This window comes from Sphaerodactylus townsendi, linkage group LG06, assembly GCF_021028975.2.
Source record: "Sphaerodactylus townsendi isolate TG3544 linkage group LG06, MPM_Stown_v2.3, whole genome shotgun sequence".
NCBI lineage: Eukaryota > Metazoa > Chordata > Lepidosauria > Squamata > Sphaerodactylidae > Sphaerodactylus > Sphaerodactylus townsendi.
Genome location: NC_059430.1, coordinates 75,105,674 through 75,124,750, shown reverse-complemented (window position 1 = coordinate 75,124,750; position 19,077 = coordinate 75,105,674). Strand labels below are relative to the sequence as shown.

At 50.4% G+C, this 19,077-nt stretch overlaps 2 protein-coding genes across 2 annotated transcripts in view; both read left to right on the top strand.

Moving 5' to 3' along the window:
- CADPS2 (calcium dependent secretion activator 2) overlaps positions 1 to 19,077 on the top strand; it is a gene marked incomplete at its 5' end in the record, with an annotated part of 402,437 nt that overhangs the window by 109,545 nt on the left and 273,815 nt on the right. The gene's annotated exons all lie outside the window — the stretch shown is intronic.
- RNF148 (ring finger protein 148) lies at positions 13,528 to 15,609 on the top strand. The gene is made up of 2 exons (XM_048500052.1): positions 13,528 to 13,540; positions 14,597 to 15,609. The coding sequence occupies exons 1-2, from the start codon at positions 13,528 to 13,530 to the stop codon at positions 15,607 to 15,609; spliced, it is 1,026 nt and encodes a 341-aa protein (XP_048356009.1).

The window sequence follows — 19,077 nt, the reverse complement described above, 5'->3', positions numbered from 1 at the left end:
GGGGGGTGGGGGGGGGGGGGGGTGGGGGGGGGGGGGGGTGGGGGGGGGGGGGGGTGGGGGGGGGGGGGGGTGGGGGGGGGGGGGGGTGGGGGGGGGGGGGGGTGGGGGGGGGGGGGGGTGGGGGGGGGGGGGGGTGGGGGGGGGGGGGGGTGGGGGGGGGGGGGGGTGGGGGGGGGGGGGGGTGGGGGGGGGGGGGGGTGGGGGGGGGGGGGGGTGGGGGGGGGGGGGGGTGGGGGGGGGGGGGGGTGGGGGGGGGGGGGGGTGGGGGGGGGGGGGGGTGGGGGGGGGGGGGGGTGGGGGGGGGGGGGGGTGGGGGGGGGGGGGGGTGGGGGGGGGGGGGGGTGGGGGGGGGGGGGGGTGGGGGGGGGGGGGGGTGGGGGGGGGGGGGGGTGGGGGGGGGGGGGGGTGGGGGGGGGGGGGGGTGGGGGGGGGGGGGGGTGGGGGGGGGGGGGGGTGGGGGGGGGGGGGGGTGGGGGGGGGGGGGGGTGGGGGGGGGGGGGGGTGGGGGGGGGGGGGGGTGGGGGGGGGGGGGGGTGGGGGGGGGGGGGGGTGGGGGGGGGGGGGGGTGGGGGGGGGGGGGGGTGGGGGGGGGGGGGGGTGGGGGGGGGGGGGGGTGGGGGGGGGGGGGGGTGGGGGGGGGGGGGGGTGGGGGGGGGGGGGGGTGGGGGGGGGGGGGGGTGGGGGGGGGGGGGGGTGGGGGGGGGGGGGGGTGGGGGGGGGGGGGGGTGGGGGGGGGGGGGGGTGGGGGGGGGGGGGGGTGGGGGGGGGGGGGGGTGGGGGGGGGGGGGGGTGGGGGGGGGGGGGGGTGGGGGGGGGGGGGGGTGGGGGGGGGGGGGGGTGGGGGGGGGGGGGGGTGGGGGGGGGGGGGGGTGGGGGGGGGGGGGGGTGGGGGGGGGGGGGGGTGGGGGGGGGGGGGGGTGGGGGGGGGGGGGGGTGGGGGGGGGGGGGGGTGGGGGGGGGGGGGGGTGGGGGGGGGGGGGGGTGGGGGGGGGGGGGGGTGGGGGGGGGGGGGGGTGGGGGGGGGGGGGGGTGGGGGGGGGGGGGGGTGGGGGGGGGGGGGGGTGGGGGGGGGGGGGGGTGGGGGGGGGGGGGGGTGGGGGGGGGGGGGGGTGGGGGGGGGGGGGGGTGGGGGGGGGGGGGGGTGGGGGGGGGGGGGGGTGGGGGGGGGGGGGGGTGGGGGGGGGGGGGGGTGGGGGGGGGGGGGGGTGGGGGGGGGGGGGGGTGGGGGGGGGGGGGGGTGGGGGGGGGGGGGGGTGGGGGGGGGGGGGGGTGGGGGGGGGGGGGGGTGGGGGGGGGGGGGGGTGGGGGGGGGGGGGGGTGGGGGGGGGGGGGGGTGGGGGGGGGGGGGGGTGGGGGGGGGGGGGGGTGGGGGGGGGGGGGGGTGGGGGGGGGGGGGGGTGGGGGGGGGGGGGGGTGGGGGGGGGGGGGGGTGGGGGGGGGGGGGGGTGGGGGGGGGGGGGGGTGGGGGGGGGGGGGGGTGGGGGGGGGGGGGGGTGGGGGGGGGGGGGGGTGGGGGGGGGGGGGGGTGGGGGGGGGGGGGGGTGGGGGGGGGGGGGGGTGGGGGGGGGGGGGGGTGGGGGGGGGGGGGGGTGGGGGGGGGGGGGGGTGGGGGGGGGGGGGGGTGGGGGGGGGGGGGGGTGGGGGGGGGGGGGGGTGGGGGGGGGGGGGGGTGGGGGGGGGGGGGGGTGGGGGGGGGGGGGGGTGGGGGGGGGGGGGGGTGGGGGGGGGGGGGGGTGGGGGGGGGGGGGGGTGGGGGGGGGGGGGGGTGGGGGGGGGGGGGGGTGGGGGGGGGGGGGGGTGGGGGGGGGGGGGGGTGGGGGGGGGGGGGGGTGGGGGGGGGGGGGGGTGGGGGGGGGGGGGGGTGGGGGGGGGGGGGGGTGGGGGGGGGGGGGGGTGGGGGGGGGGGGGGGTGGGGGGGGGGGGGGGTGGGGGGGGGGGGGGGTGGGGGGGGGGGGGGGTGGGGGGGGGGGGGGGTGGGGGGGGGGGGGGGTGGGGGGGGGGGGGGGTGGGGGGGGGGGGGGGTGGGGGGGGGGGGGGGTGGGGGGGGGGGGGGGTGGGGGGGGGGGGGGGTGGGGGGGGGGGGGGGTGGGGGGGGGGGGGGGTGGGGGGGGGGGGGGGTGGGGGGGGGGGGGGGTGGGGGGGGGGGGGGGTGGGGGGGGGGGGGGGTGGGGGGGGGGGGGGGTGGGGGGGGGGGGGGGTGGGGGGGGGGGGGGGTGGGGGGGGGGGGGGGTGGGGGGGGGGGGGGGTGGGGGGGGGGGGGGGTGGGGGGGGGGGGGGGTGGGGGGGGGGGGGGGTGGGGGGGGGGGGGGGTGGGGGGGGGGGGGGGTGGGGGGGGGGGGGGGTGGGGGGGGGGGGGGGTGGGGGGGGGGGGGGGTGGGGGGGGGGGGGGGTGGGGGGGGGGGGGGGTGGGGGGGGGGGGGGGTGGGGGGGGGGGGGGGTGGGGGGGGGGGGGGGTGGGGGGGGGGGGGGGTGGGGGGGGGGGGGGGTGGGGGGGGGGGGGGGTGGGGGGGGGGGGGGGTGGGGGGGGGGGGGGGTGGGGGGGGGGGGGGGTGGGGGGGGGGGGGGGTGGGGGGGGGGGGGGGTGGGGGGGGGGGGGGGTGGGGGGGGGGGGGGGTGGGGGGGGGGGGGGGTGGGGGGGGGGGGGGGTGGGGGGGGGGGGGGGTGGGGGGGGGGGGGGGTGGGGGGGGGGGGGGGTGGGGGGGGGGGGGGGTGGGGGGGGGGGGGGGTGGGGGGGGGGGGGGGTGGGGGGGGGGGGGGGTGGGGGGGGGGGGGGGTGGGGGGGGGGGGGGGTGGGGGGGGGGGGGGGTGGGGGGGGGGGGGGGTGGGGGGGGGGGGGGGTGGGGGGGGGGGGGGGTGGGGGGGGGGGGGGTTGGGGGGGAGGGGGGGGTGGGGGGGGGGGGTGGTTGGGGGGGGGGGGGCCGGGGGGGGGGGGGGGCGGCGGCGGGGGGGGGCGGAGGGCGGGGGGGGGGGGGGGGGGGGGGGGGGGGGGGGGCGGGTGGCGGGGGGGGGGGGGGGGGGGGGGGTGCGGGGGGCCGGGGGGCGGGCGGGGGGGGCGGGGGGGGGGGGGGGGGCGGCCAGGGGGAGGGTGGGGGGGGGGGGGGGGCACCTCTTCTCCCGCCCTGCAAGGAGCAGGGCGGGAGCATCGTTACCCCGGCGGCCGGCCCGGCCGAGCAGCGAGCACCTCTTCGCCCTGCAAGAGGCAGGGGATCGGGAACATCCGTTGGCCGGCCCGAGCCGAGCCGCCGAGCAGCAGACACCTCTTCACCCGCCCTGTAAGGAGCAGAGTAGGCGCATCCACTTTCGCCCGAAGCAGCCCGGCAAAGGCCGAACCGCCGGGCCTATCTACGCCTGCCCTGCGAGGCGGGTGTGTGTGTGTGAGCCGAGGAAGTGTGGCGAGTACAGTGGAAGCCCGGGGAAGCGGGGGGCGTGCCAGCGAGTGGGGGGTGGGTGAGCCAAATGGCTCTTTGAGGGGAAAAGGTTCCCGACCCCTGTGCTAGAGGATCACATGTAGTGTGGCATGCCCTCCCACACCCAGTGTCAAAATTGCATCAGCTGAAAAAGTCTGAAACATTCCACTGTGCAGGCTCGTATGGTAAGATTGCTGGATATTCGCCAATGTAAGTTATGCTTGTTCAAAGAACTCCATAGACGTTTGCAATTTAATTGTTCTTATCTTCTAATGTTCATGAAAATGTGACCAATTTCAGTATGTGAGAAACATATTTTGTTTCCTTGTGAAGGCCATATACCTGCCTGGATAATTTTCTTCCTGGCCAGAGAGAGGAGAAGCAGTGACATGGCGATTATGAAGAGTTAGAGGCTACTAGGAGGGAAGAAGAAAATTGACCGAATACTCCACAGGAAAAACTAGTTGCAGAACAGTGCCTTTTTCAACTATGCTTTTAGACTTTTGAAATGAATACCTATTTAATATCATGTCTCAGCTTGGTTTCTGGATGCTACTCAAGTTTTGATAATATAGGTGTCAGAATTTGTAATTATTTGTTGGGGTATATGAATTTGTGCAGCTTGTGGTTATATGTATACAGTGCCACTTCCTCCGGAAATTCTTCTAAAGATTGAAATTGTTAAGTGAAAATTTGCTTTTGTGCACTCAGTGGTTGATTATACATGGCAAGGTTCCCTTAACTTCAGAGAGAACTGGCCAGGGAGTCTTTGTTTTGGGACATGTTCAGCATTATTACCCGCTGCATTATTACAGTGGAGCAGGGAATTGCCATCAGCTGGTTTTTTGCTTGTGTCCGTGTGTGTGTGTGTATGCATGCTTTAATTTTTAATATAATCTTAATTTTTTATCTTTAATCTTATCCATAGATCAATCAATAGATCAATAGACTGATATATTGACATAAAAAGGCGAACTATTAAAGAATAGTCTAGAATACGGCATCTGTACACTTTGCCCAAATACTGATTGATTTTTATGGTGGGTAGTGAGGGAGGAGTAATGGCAGCATGCAAACTGCAAAACCTCAAAAATACAACATGAACTGCCTTTTGCTAACCTTCCCAGGTTCACGATCATCTGTCTTTTGATGTGCTGTACACCCAAGCATCAAGACTGATTGGCTTTTCCCAGTGAGGGATAGAATCACTGATTGCTTGTGTATAAAACTACGAGGCTGGAGATGTCCCAGTTTGTTGATCAAAATTTTTATTTTAAATATTCCCCTATATAGTAAACTTTCCTGGATATTATGCCTAATAAATATTTTTGGATTGGATTGGAGTAATAAATCAGTTGTTTGGACTGACTGACTACTTTTTATTTTTACTTTTTTAGTGTTACTATTGATTTATCGATATGTTGATATGGTTGTTTAATTTTTTAAAAATCTATTTATCTCAAGATATGCAGGAGTGGGTAGGCCACAAGCAACAGAAATTATATGGCAGGACAGGAAGTGGGACCTAGTCTGCAACAGGGAGGAGGGGAAGAGGGAAGTGTGCAAAGCAATGCAAGTGAGGGGGATAAGACTAGGTAGGCTGGCTGTGGGCAAATGGAAGAGGTCTGGGACAAAGCTGTGCCCACTAGGAAATCTGGCAGCAAAGCAAAATTTAAAACATGCTGTAAGTGGATTTGCTTGTAGCAGCAAGAGTGACAAGTGAAAGTGGGGCTAGAGGAAATACGTCCATACCAGAAATCTTGCTGTAGCGGACATTCGCATCCACTGTGCAGTGAACACCCTGTGCATAATTGTTCCACTGTCCAGACACCTGTTTTTGTAGGTGCATGCTTTTTCTTTAGTTTTGTATAGATGGACACAAAGTCATTCTTTAAACAGGAGTGATTAGGCACTAGTGTGCAGCTCAATCCATAAGAGGGAAATCTCCACTAAGAACAGGAGTGAGAACAAGTATAAATGTATTTAAGACACGTTTCATTGCTTACAAAATACTCTGCCCCTAAATATCTATTATTTTTCTAAATGAAAAGAGAAAAGGAGAAGTTACTATAGCTAAGATATTTTGCTGTTACTTATTAAGACTGTACAAAGCTTGATGTCTAATTGGGATGCAGAGAAAAAGTCTAATTTATACAATTTGCCACTCGCGTACTAAAATTTAAAGAGATTGAGCTTTTCCCAAATGTTCATTAATCTTCCCATTGAAACCTAGCTGTCTGAAGTGCAACTGGATAATTATTAAATCTAAATTAATTTTATATTCAGAACGTATTTTGAAAACTATCATGTAAGCTACAACTTTTCAAGCATCATTTTGGACCAGTCATTCTTGTGCAAGATAAATGCAAATATTTTTTTGCTTTTCAATACCAGAAAGTTTAACGTGCAGTTTTTAATGTTTTTTTAAAAAAGTGTCCAAAGAACCCTGGAGCAGACTATTGGCACTAACTCTGTATGTGCTTCCGTATATGCCCATCTTGACAACATTATATTCCTACAATAATCTTCTATGAATACTGTGATTTTTTTTGAAAAAAGAACATGTTTATGAAGGGAGCACCAAGATAGTCAAATTAACTTTTCTCTATGCAAAAAGTCTTGTGTGCATAAAATAGCTGGTAATGTACACAACAGACTGTCAATAAAAAAAAAAACTCAGAAAAGCTACCTAAAAGCCTGGACAAATAAAAAGGCCTTGACCTAATGCTTTAAAAGTAACAATAGGTGCTGGCCAACACCCAGAGGGAGAGAATTCTGCAGGTGGCATATCCCCCTGGGAAGAGCCCAGCCGCAAGTATGCAGTTTCCTTACCTCTGCAGGACCTATTTGCAGGTCTTTATTGGTAAGCTGGACAATTTGGGAAAAAGCAGCCATTGAGGCATGGCAGGAAGGGACTTTTAAATGTTCTGACTTCGTCTCCTTTGCCAGCATTCATGTGGGAACTGTAATCCATAGAACTGTTGTGGAACCTTTCTTATGCCTCACATGGCGGTCTACCTGGTGCCTGGCATGTTGACTGTTAGACACCAGATAAAAGCCTTTCTCTTTTTCTCCCAAGACTTATTTTATTTGGGAGGCTTTCTTCTCTGTAGCTGTTCCCCCCTACCCATTGTTTTGTTTTCTTTGCCTCTTCTTCTCACATTGCACCTTTACTATGTATTATTCTCTCAGTTGTTGCTGAGTAGGTCTGCTTTTTAAAGTCATTTTAAAAACTGGGACTAATGCTTTAGTGTCTGTCTCTTATGGATTTGTTTGCTTGTTATATACTGTTTTAACTTTTATGGGAAAGCTGCTTTGAGAGCATTGTGCTGAGTATAAATGTTTTTAAATAATCATAATAAAAGGTATAAATCTTTCTATTGGCAAAGGCTTTTATGTAGTGTTTTCCCACTAATAATCATTGGCACAAGTTGAAAAGTTTCCTTCCAGTGCCAGCTTGATTTCAAAGGAGTATATTGGGATTTCGCCCAACTTGCATTTAAACTGTTGAATATAAAAAGCGGTATCACTCCTGAACATGTCCTTTTCCTTTTCAAGCGGACTCCCACTGAAATCAAGATGTTTCCTAAAGTGGGAATTGTGCGGTGCTTCTGGAAGTGCAGTACTTATGTGCCTCCTGCCTCATTTTGACATTTGTAGCCTACTTCTTATTCTGTTGTTCTCTAGAACTGATGATGGCAAGACATGAGGAAAGGAGATGTTGCGTAGCAAAAACTGAACTCCAGAAAGCTGTTCACTTTCTTGAGATGCGCAAATGTTAAAAAGGTGAAACTGATCTAGAAGAGGACATTTGTGTTGTGTGCTTAGAGGCATACAAGCAGAAAGAAGTGGTTCAGATTTTAACTTGCAGACATGCTTTCCACAAAAGATGCATTGATGACTGGTTGTGAAAGCATGGCGTTTGTCCATTCACTTCTGGCATTCCTTCTCTTCCAGGACTGTGTTGAAAGTTTCCTACCCAACAAATCTGAAGAATTAATTTTGTGGGAAGACTAGTGATTTGTTCTAATTCTACTTTTTTGCCCTTTGTGATCATTAAAGAACTGTGTGGTACCATTTTTGCCCTTTGTGATCATTAAAGAACTGTGTGGTACCAATGGTACCATTGATACCATTTATTTCACAGAAAAGTTCAGTTGGTTGTGAGCAGTGGCATATTTGCCTAGGGACGAGAGGTACCCTCTGCCCCTAGGCACCACTAATCTGGTAATGTGGGGAGCACAAAATTGCCCCCCCATGTGACCAGAAAGATGGGTCTTTGGGTGCCCTCGGTCCCACCCATGCCGTTATTGATGTGGGTGGGGCCAAGGAAGCCTGAGGACACTGCTCCCCCAAACCTTGCCTCCCTTGCAGTTCCTAGCTGGCAGCCAGCAGTCCCTTCTGCCCTCCCCTCTGGGGAGAACAAAAGCGACTGAAAGGCTCCATCCTCGGCTCCTTTGATTTTATAAACACGGGAACTCAAGGATGCTTTTATAAGCACGGAAACTGCCCCCCTGAGCCCTGCCCCCTGATGTAGTGGGGAGTGCACCCAGAGAGCAGCTGCCTCAAGATGCCATTTTCCTACCATACGTCTCATGTTGTGAGTTTTTGGAGGTATGTGGGGGAGCTTTCCAGTTGTGGAAATGTTTTATATAAATAAAATCTATTTCTTTAGAAACTCAGTTTTGTAAGCTTTGCTTATGAAATATACAAGATCCATTCATTCTTGATAATCTGAATAGATTTTCAAGGAGGAGTTCTGTGAGAGAGAACTATTTTGAAATGTTAGGGATATATAATAGGCCTTTTTGTTTTTCGTTTGGTGATCTTGATCAGTCATTTTCATTGCTCGTGTTCTTGATTCAGTTGTTTGTTTTGCTCCATTTATGTACATTGATGGACAAATAATATTTAATAATAATAATAATAAGCCTTTATTTGGCATAACAATAGTCATAACAATTAAAAACCTGAGATAAAAGGTACACAAATACAAAGGTTTAAGATAGAATATAAATTATTGATTGTACATCACCTCCAGTAAAAATCGTGCTACCAATTTACAAGTTTCATTGTCAGAATTGTCCAGAAGGAAAGGGAGTCTACCTGATTCTCCCATTTCACTAGGTATCCTAGAGAGAATATTGGAATATTTTAATCTAATATTAGCAAATTTAGAGCAGCAAAGCAGTTGATGTGGCAATGTTTCAATTTGTTGTTCACCACAAGAGCATACCCTTTCGCTCATTTCCAAGTTGTTAAATCTACCACGCAATAAAGCGGAGGGGAAAACATTGAAACGAGCAAGTGTGAGGGCTCTTCTCTGCATAGGATTAGTCAAAAAATACAAATAGGGAGCCATCCCTGTTTTGATATAGGGTATTGAAAGATGTAAGTGTGTGAACAAGTTTTCACTGTAGCAAGCCCTAATTAGAATGTAATCCATCTAAAGCTTTCCAACAATTTTTGTTTTAACAAGTTGTAGGATTCTGAAGACTAAGATGGCGGGAAGCTTGAGAGTTGAAAGAGAGATATACCAAGTGGCGGATTCCAATCCTTTCTTTCTATCAGAGAAAACCATGGGTTAGCACAGGTATCAAAACAAAAGTAGGTGAATCGAAGCTGAGGTGCTCATCGTGCGAGAAATGCAGGCGAATCCAAAATTTAAAGGCTCTCAACCCAGAAGCCCTATAAAACTAATGAATTTTGGCCCAGTTCTAAACAGAGGGGCTGTATACGGTACACAATTTGGCAGGCCCATAATTTTAAGTCCAGGAAAAATTAATGGATTGGACCTTGAGTATTCAAGGAGTCGTCAACTGCTTGGAGCCAGATAGATACTGCATAAAGTAACTGTGCTTCTATCTTAGAGTTAAAGATTTTTAGTGCTGCTGGGACAAGGGAGTGGCCCTTTCCATAAAAGATGCAATGGCAGAATAACTGATGGTAGCAGCTGCAATAGCAGCTTTTTTGTGGGGTAACCAGGAGAGGTTATAAGAAAATGTAATTCCAAGATATTGATATTGGTTAACCTGCTCCACTGGCACTTTATTAACTAGTCCAACAGTATCTATGGGGATGCAGACAGAGAGGGAGGTTTTTCTAAATCAACCACATACAAGCGAGGAACATAGCAATGTGCATGTGACAAGGGATAGTGTCTACAAAAGACTTGAGGGTAAAGCACATAAATCCCAGGTTAAGGACAGAGACAGGGTATACAGGTGTCTCTATGCTAATAGTAGTTTAGCTTGATTCGACCCTAAAATGGGTGGGAACTAGAGTACAGAGTTTTGAAGGAGGACTTTGATATAGTGGGCATTACAGAGACATGGTGGAATGAGGAGAACCAGTGGGATGCTGTTATACCAGGCTACAGGCCTCTATAGGAAGGAGATAGGATAGGGGCGCATTGGGGGGTGGAGTTGCCCTTGCTACATCGCGAGAAAGGCATGAGTATCACATATAAAATAGACAATGCAAAGGGGAGCTGGTTCCCCTACAGAATCACTGGTGGATACTCAATACCAAGGTGTGAAAGGGATGAAGCCAGTTTAATATTAGGAATATATTATCGTCCCCTGACCAAAGTGCACAAGAGGGATTCTGAGGATGGAAAAGAAAAAAAAATTAGAGAGGCCAACAAAAGAAACAAAAAAATGTAGTAGTGGTAATGGGTGATTTTTTTAACTATCCCCATACATAAACTGGAAAAATGCATGTTCAAGGTCATTGAGTAAGGAGAGAGCATTCCTGGATATGCTAAATGACTTCTGTGGCTTAGAGCAGATGGTTGTGGCGAACCAACCAGGGGAGAGAGTGATCCTAGATCTAATTCTATATGTGGGACCCAGGACCTGAATTGGCAGGAAGTCAGTGTTGTTGAGCCGATGAGGGAACAAAGCGACCACAATGCTACCGTCTAGATTCAAGTATCTCAGCATGCGAAGACAAGTGGCAACTACTAATGTAGTTACATTACATGCGACTTCAGAAAGGGAAATTTCTCTCAAAGATGAGGGGGATAGTGCCATGGGGAAGCTGAAAGAGGGAAAAAATCCAAAGAGAGCTCAAAACTGTCCAGGATGCTTGGAGGTTATTTAAAACACACAGTAATAAAAGCTCATTAGCTGGAATGTGTGTCCACAGGCGTTGTAGAAAAGGCAGCACCCAGTCCAAAAAGAAAGTTTTCACTCATGGTTAAGTCAAAGAGAGGAGTATGAGGAAATTATCAGAAAAAGAAAAAATCGTCTTTTAGAAAATGGAAGTCCAGTTTGGCTGATGAAGAATATGAGAGGAACACAAATGGTGATGGCAAAAGAGAAGCAAGTTAGCTGTAAGGGGAGGCCAAAAAAAAGGATTATGAGGAAATCGCATGGCTGCGAACATCAAGACCAGCAACAAACAGTTCTTCAAGTACATCAAAAAAAGCGCAGGAAGCCAAAGCAAAAGGGGAAGCGGTAGGCCCGTTAGGATGACAAAGGGAACAAAGGGTGTAGTGCTTCTAAAAGATGGCAGGGAGATTGCAGAGAGAAGCTGAATGAATTGCTTTGCATCTGTCTTCACCCAAGAGGAGGTGGAGGAAACATTCCTGCAATCCTGAACCAGAAACTTCTTAGGAGGGCAGATCCGAGGGAACTATAGAGATGAGTGGTAGACAAGGGAAAGAAGTTCTTGGCAAGCCATTGATAAACTAAATGTTACCAAATCCCTGGCCCAGATTGCATTCACCCAAGAGTTCTTAAAGAGCTCAAGCATGGAAATTGCTGATCTTCTCACTTTAATATGCAGCAGCTTACTTATCCCTGGAATCCAGGCTCCATCCCTGAAGACTGGAGAGATGGCCAATGTCACAACGCCAATCTTTAAGAAAGGATCTAGGGGGGGACCCGGGAAATTACAGGCCAGTCAGTTTGACATCTGTTCCTGAGTAAATTAGTAGAATCTATCATTTAAAGATAAAATTATATAAAACATGTAGAAAAGCAAGACCTGCTGAGAAAGAGTCAGCATGGCTTTTTTGCAGAGAGAACAAATCCTGTGTCTTACTATAAAACTTACTAGAGTTCTAACTTTGGCAGAGGGGTGTAAACAGGCATGTGGACCAGGGGTAGAACCCGGTGGACATTGTCTACTTGGATTTCCAAAAGGCTTTCCTTTGACAAAGTTCCTCACCAGGAGACTGTTGAGAAAACTCAGCAATGAAGAAGGAATAAAAGAGGGGAAGTCCCTCCTATGCAGATTAAAAACTAGTTGAGAAACAGGGGAAACAAAGAGTGGGTGTAAATGGGAAGTTCTCACAATGGAGAGATGTCGGGAGTGGTGTCCCCCAAGGATTGTGAAGAGCTCCAAGTGGACCTTGATACAAATTAGGTAGAGTGGGCTCAGAAAATGGCAAATGCAGTTCAATGTGGTGAAAGCAAAGATGTAAAGAGTGATGATGTACACACAGGGGCAAAAAAATCCAAACTTCACATATACGCTACAGGGGTCCAGTGCTATCAGTCACAGACCAGGAAAGGGGATTGAAAGGTCTTGGTTGATAGTTCCATGGGAATGTCAACTCAATGCATACGGGCAGCTGTGAAAAAGGCAAACTCTATGCTGGGGATCATTAGGAAAGGAATTGATAATAAAACTGCAAAGATTGTCATGCCCTTATATAAAGCAGTGGTGTGACCGCACTTGGAGTACTGTGTCCAGTTCTGGTCGCCGCATCTCAAAAAGGATATTGAGGAGATAGAAAAAGTGCAGAGAAGGGCAACAAGGATGATTGAGGGACTGGAACAAGGATGATTGAGGGACTGGAGCACCTTCCCTATGAGGAGAGGCTGCAGCGTTTGGGACTCTTTAGTTTGGAGAGGAGGCGGCTAAGGGGGGATATGATTGAAGTCTATAAAATTATGCATGGGGTAGAAAATGTTGACAGAGAGAAATTTTTCTCTCTTTCTCACAATACTAGAACCAGGGGGCATTCATTGAAAATGCTGGGGGGAAGAATTAGGACTAATAAAAGGAAACACTTCTTCACGCAACGTGTGATTGAGTGTTTGGAATATGCTACCACAGGAGGTGGTGATGGCCTACTAACCTGGATAGCTTTAAAAGGGGCTTGGACAGATTTATGGAAGGAGAAAGTCGATTTATGGGCTACCAATCTTGATCCTCTTTGATCTGAGATTGCAAATGCCTTAACAGATCCAGGGTAGATCCGGAGGAACAACAGCCAGCAGAAGGCCGTTGCGTTCATGCATTACGCTACAGCATGTGAGCTCCTTCAAAGGAGGCACCTGGTGGGCCACTGCGAGTAGCAGAGAGCTGGACTAGATGGACTTTGGTCTGATCCAGCTGGCTCGTTCTTATGTTCTTAAGTCTGTATTTTACAGGTACAAAGAACATATTGACACAAAATCATATATATTTTTCAATATTCTATTTCTACCTTTAAAGGTGTGAGGCAAGGCTGTGTGTTAGCACCAACCCTTTTTGATTTATTTTTGAGTGATCTTCCATCAGCCTTATTGGAAATTAACAACCATGCCCCTAAATTAGGCTCAAGGCATATTCCAATACTTCTATATGTTGATGATACCATCCTTCTATCTCGCTCAAAAGTTGGACTTAGTCGACTGCTGAATAGATGTGGGCAGTACTGCACAGATAACGGACTAGTCATCAATTATCATCAAGCCCCCATACTTAACTGTGGTTAAGCTGGCGATCTTCAGGGAAGTTCATGATTGGTATATCAACCTTAGTTTTGGTTAAGGCTCGATAAGAAATAACCATAGTCAGGCTCGATAAGAAATAACCATAGACCTGAATGTCAAATATATATTGATGGCACCTCATTTTTGAAATGTCCTAAAGACCTCCTTTACCAGGCAAATTTTAAACAACCTCCTCCACTTGATGAATACAGACTGGAAGGTCTTTGTTATACTGTCTACAGGTGAAACCTCTGAGTTCCTCTGTATTGTTGCTGTGTGTGCATGTGAGCTGAGCAAGTATTAAAACCAATTCTGATGTCACAGAGGCTTCCACAGTGTTCCAGATTCCAAAGGTACAAATTATAGGCAATGCAGTAGCCTTGTGTGGATTCTTGAGCTTGTATAGTACAATGGATCTACTTAGCAGGTGACTTGTACAGGGGATAACCTTTCCTGCATGGGTTTTGCAGCTTGAAACAATTCTTCAGTCTCAGGACAGTTGCATTATTTTGTTTTGTTAAGAATCTTGAATTAACAACATTGATTGTTTCTATGCCTTACCAGGGTGTAACAGGTTCCTTGTTGTTGACTGTTCCACATTATTAGTGATGTGCAGAAATGGGGATAGTTTCAGCATCTTTCTGAATGTTCCCTAAGAATACCAAAAATATTCAAGTAAACTGATGCTGATTACAGCTGCCAGAACCATAATTCAGGTACATATGGTTGTATGAAGTATATATACCTGTTTCTCCAAAAATAAGACATCCCCTGAGAATAAGACGTGGTAGAGGTTTTGCTGAAGTGCTAAATATAAAACATTCCCCGAAAGTAAAACGTTGTTTGGAAGCATGCCCGTCAAACAGAACACCAGAGCATGCAGCTGTGGAGCGGAAAAATAAGACATCCCCTGAAAATAAGACATAGCGCATCTTTGGAACAAAATTAATATCTTATTTTCTTATTTTCTTATTGTCTTATTTTTGGAGAAACATGGTATGATGATCCTGTTCTACTGTGGTCTGAAACCAAGTGGCTTTAACAGTATAATATTTTGTGCCCCTAGAACTCTCCCAAAGGACTGACATTTTATGCCAAATTTTCAGTAAAAGTTTGATTAAAGTTTATATGAATCTGTACATCATTTTAGAGTCCAATCATGGGCAAAACATATGTTTTAATGCTGAGCCAATCAGATTCAGCGCTATCAAGGGTTGTCCATGATGTCACAATTTCATTACTCAACAATGAATTACTTCACTGGAGGAAAAAAAATCATTGTTTCTTTCTGATCCAGGCTGCAGGAAAGTCTGCAGTATCTCAAGAAGATCCCCTTGGGCCTGTTTCTCCAGTTTTCAAATTTTTTAAAAAGTCCCTGTCCATGGTGCTGGCTTATTGTTCCGAGTTACTCATTTGGTGGCTGCTTGACTGGGGCCAAAATGATCTTGTATAGGTCTACTATCCAGAGAGGAGGGGTAGCAGCTTTCTTCTTCCTAAACCTTGGCATCATTCTCCTGCTCAGTAACCACAGTTCTCAAGCCGATGCCTTGTGTATTGCCAATCTCAAGATAGCATTTCGGGTAAGGAACACAACGTTGTGGGAGATTGCAGAAGCTGGGGTGTTTGGTAAAGCCTCTCCTTTGAAGAGAGTTTCTGGAGAGGTGGTGCCTCCAGAGGAACTGCACCAAAATGCCTGCAGCTCATTAACCAATTTTGTTAAGCCAGTCGCCCCCATCAGTTGGATCGCTCTCATTATGAGGGGACAGTGTTCCTTCACAAAAAAAATAAGTGTGGCTGCAGAAAAGGGAGCTGCTGGAGTAATAATTTATAATTCTCCTGGTACAGGCAATAACATGTTTCCAATGTTTAACTATGGGGCAGAAAATATTGTAGCAGTTATGATCGGTAACCTGAAAGGCACAGACCTGTTGCATTTGATTCAGAATGGCATCCAAATCGAGGTAACGATTGAAGTAGGAAAGCACCTTTACTCAGGGTTGAATCGTTACATGTGCTCCATTTTTGTTTTTCTGGCATTTTTTCTGGTATATTGCACATATCACTGCATTGGGAAGCTGAGAAGCATGAGGAATCCAACTGAGAGATGCCAGGGCATACTTGATATCAAAACCACCATTAATCAGCTCGAACTTCGGACATTGAAAGAAGATGACAATGAGGTTGCATCGAACAGCGAGAGCTGTGCAGTGTGTTTGGAAACATACAAGCCTAAAGATGTGGTACGTGTTTTACGTTGCAGGCACCTATTTCACAAAGTGTGTGTTGACCCCTGGCTTTTGAAGAACCAGACGTGCCCTGTGTGCAAATGGAACATGTTAGGAGGAGCAGAAAGTGTTAGAAATGAAGCAGAGCCTTTGGGTACTGAAGAACCAAGTGAAGCTCCTTCCCATGCCGATTTTCCTAATGAGCAGGTCAGCTGTGAACCATATACAAGAGAACCAAGCAGTGCCAGATCCCAGTCTACACAGTAACTCTTCCATGCCTTGCTTTAATTCTTGAAGATCAGAGTTGCATGATTGAAATAAAATTCCACTTTGGTCTCTCCACAAATCTGAATTTTTTTTGTTCTTGTGAGATAGATATTTATGAGCTTTACAAATGTCTCCACTTAGTGTGGTTAGTTAATTTAACTACTTTAGGGTGGTATTAAAACACGTACAATGTATTCATGAGATTTCCTGATGACCTGATGACGTTGTGGGGCAAGCGCCGCAATGCCTGTTTGCCCTGCCATGGCATGGCTACAAGCCGCTCATACCAGAGCTGAAGCTGGGGGACTCTTCCCTGCCCATCCCGAGCAGATGTGTATATTTGTGTGTGGGTGTTTTTGTGTGGGTGTTTTTGTATACATGTATGTATTTATGTAAAAGTGGAGCAGCTTAGCAGAACTTTTGGATGATTGGGAATGACAGCCACCTATCACCCAGGGGGCTGGGTACAACAAAAATTTACACAGCCCTGCTTGTAACTATGAGTGGCATGACCTAACCAGTCTGGATGACTTTGCCCCACTGTAGAGAAGACATTCTTAAAATGTCATTTTGTCTCAGTAAATAATAATGGAATCAATTCAGGTCAGTAGTTCTCAGTCTTGTCTTTACTTGTGACTGCAATTGCCCTCTCACAATATGTACTATGGGCCTGCCAGTGCTTCTTTTCTTTGTAGATGGACACTTCTCTATGTGAAAAGATACTTCTGCTCTACATGGGATGAAGAGAAGGGTCAATAAGCAGAGCATTCACTGAAGACCAAACTAAATCTTAGTGCATCCTTGGGTATTCCACAGGAACATTTTAGAGTATGTTAACTTTTTTAAACACTTCAGGGGCCCTATCCTGCTGGCAACCATGGTGTGTGTGTGGGGGGGAGGGAGGAATAAAGGGCACCTGTCTTAACTCATGTGCCATTTTCAAGAGCTGAGACTCCTGTATACGGTACCATCTGTATTCTGACTTGATTGTTGTTGTTAGTTTGACATAGTACCCCACCCCACCCCACCCTGCCCTGCCCAGGCAAAGCCAGGCTCAAGGCAGCTAACACACATGTTTAAAATAGAAGCATAAAACAACATCAATAAATTAGCAATTACAACATTCCCAGTAATAGCAATGATAGCGATTTAAAACATCTTACCTGCATCACATTCTCATACTCTCACCCTAACTTTACAATGTCTTATGGGTGAGGAAGGGAGGGGACACCAGCTCGGGGGCCAAGATGACACTATGGACTGGCATTGTCAGGTATAAGTCTGGTAGAATAATTCGGTCTGACATGCCCTGCAACATTGATTTATATCTCGCAGGACCCTGGTATCTCCCAGGAGTGAGTTCCACTAAGTGGGAGTCAGGGTTGAATGCTCTTGGAGCTGGGAACTACCAGCAAATTATTTTCAGAGGATTGGAGGGTCTTCTGTGGATGATATGGTGAGATGTGGTCCTGAAGATGCCACAGTCCCAGACCACTCAAGTCCTCAAAGGTTGGAACTGATACCTTGAAAACGATCTGGAATTCAACTGGCAACCAATGACGCCAGTGAAGCACAGGTCTAATGTTCTCTCTCACTAATGTCCCAGTGAGTACTCCTGTGGCCGTGTTTTGGACCAGCTGCAGTTTCTGGAGCAGTCTCAAGGATAAGTCAACATATAGCAAGTTACAGTAATCTAACCTGGAGGTGACCATTACATGGATCACTGGCCAGGTGTGTATGACAAATAGATGGGCAACTGCCTGGCTTGACAAAGGGGGAAGAAGGCTGTCCTGGCTGTATGTGTGATCTGGGCCTTCATAGATAAAGAGGACTCCAGGATCACACCCAGGCTATTTACAGTGGAGGAGAAGTTAAAGCCTCACTATTCAAGTTTGACATTTGGAATCCCTGTTCTGGCCCCCCATGACCCAGCCACAGGACCTCTGTCTTTGATTGATTTAGTTTCTGCCTGCTCTGGTGCAGTCATCCCACCATGGCCTCCAGATACTGTACCAAAGTCTCTGGGGTGGTAGCTGACTGACCCTCTATCAACAGAAAAACCTGCATGTCATCAGCATATTGGTGACAACACAGCCCAAAGCTGTGGACTAGCTGAGCCAAGGATCTATAGATGTTAAATAATATCAGGGATAGGATTGCCCCCTGCAGCACCCCCCAGCTAAGGGGATGCCACTGGAACCCTCCCTCCCCAAGCGTTACCCACTGTCCCAGTTCTTGGAGGAACAAGGCCAGCCAATTTAAGGCTTTCCCCCCACTCCGGTAATGGCGAGACAGTGGCTCAAAAGATCGTAGTCAACCATGTCAAAATGCTATGGTGAGATCTAATAACACGAGCAGCACTGACTTGCCTTGATTCTGCTGTTGAAAGAGTTCATCTGTGATGGTGACCAGCACAGTCTCCATCTCCTAGCTAGGACAAAAGCTAGTTGGGATGGATCCAAGGCCAATGTGTCTGTATAAGAATGCCTGTAGCTGTTCCATGACCGCTCTCTCAACTACCTTAACCAGAAATGATAGATTCGAAAGTGGATGGTGGTTGGATGGATCTAAACGATCCAAAGACTTTTTAAAGAGCAGTTGTGCCACCGCCCTCTTTAGCCTTCCCAGGAAAATGTCCTGCTGGATGGAGAGGCAGATCATTTCCAACAGGGGTCCTGGTACCTCATCACCACTGACTTCCACCAGCCATGATGGACACGGATCCAGGAGGCAGGTGTTAGGTTTTACAGCTGCCAGAACTTTTTAATGTATTGTTTTATTTGTTTGTATAATTTTCACTAAATAACTATTTTCTTAACTCAGTAATCTAATTACATATTATATATTACAAATTCTCCTGAAAAAGCCTATTGGGCGAAATGTGTTGGGATTTTTTTTATCAGAGTAATAAAAATATTTTTATCTGTTTTGCACCATTGACCTTGGCTTATTTTTTATCTCCTGTAAACATAAGGAGCCACAGAACATAGGGACGTAATTAAAGTTTTCATTAAACCTTTGAAGTCTAGTTATTCCAGGAAATAATTCTGAAAATGTTGGAATGGTACTCTGGATATTTAATAAAAACTATAACCATACCCTTCCTGGCTTTCCCATATGGAATTAAAAGGATAATTTCCCCCCACCAAGGCAGCAAGAACAGGAAGGGAGGAAGAGGAAATGCTGTATCCCACACCTGGTTGGATTTGCTTTGGCCATTATTTTGTATGGCCAGTAGACCAGGTTTCTGGATTCCAGGGACCAGGTTTTCCTGTTAATGTTCCTCTTAAGTTTAATATGCTGATGCAGCCCAGACCAGCTAGGGAGTGTTCCCTCCTTCCTATACACACCTGCATTTCTTGCAGAATTCCTAATTTTAAATATTGTTGGGAATGATAATAGCAGAATTGAGAATAATAATTGGCAGTAATAGTACTGGATATTGTTAACCTCAGCCAGAACCTGGAT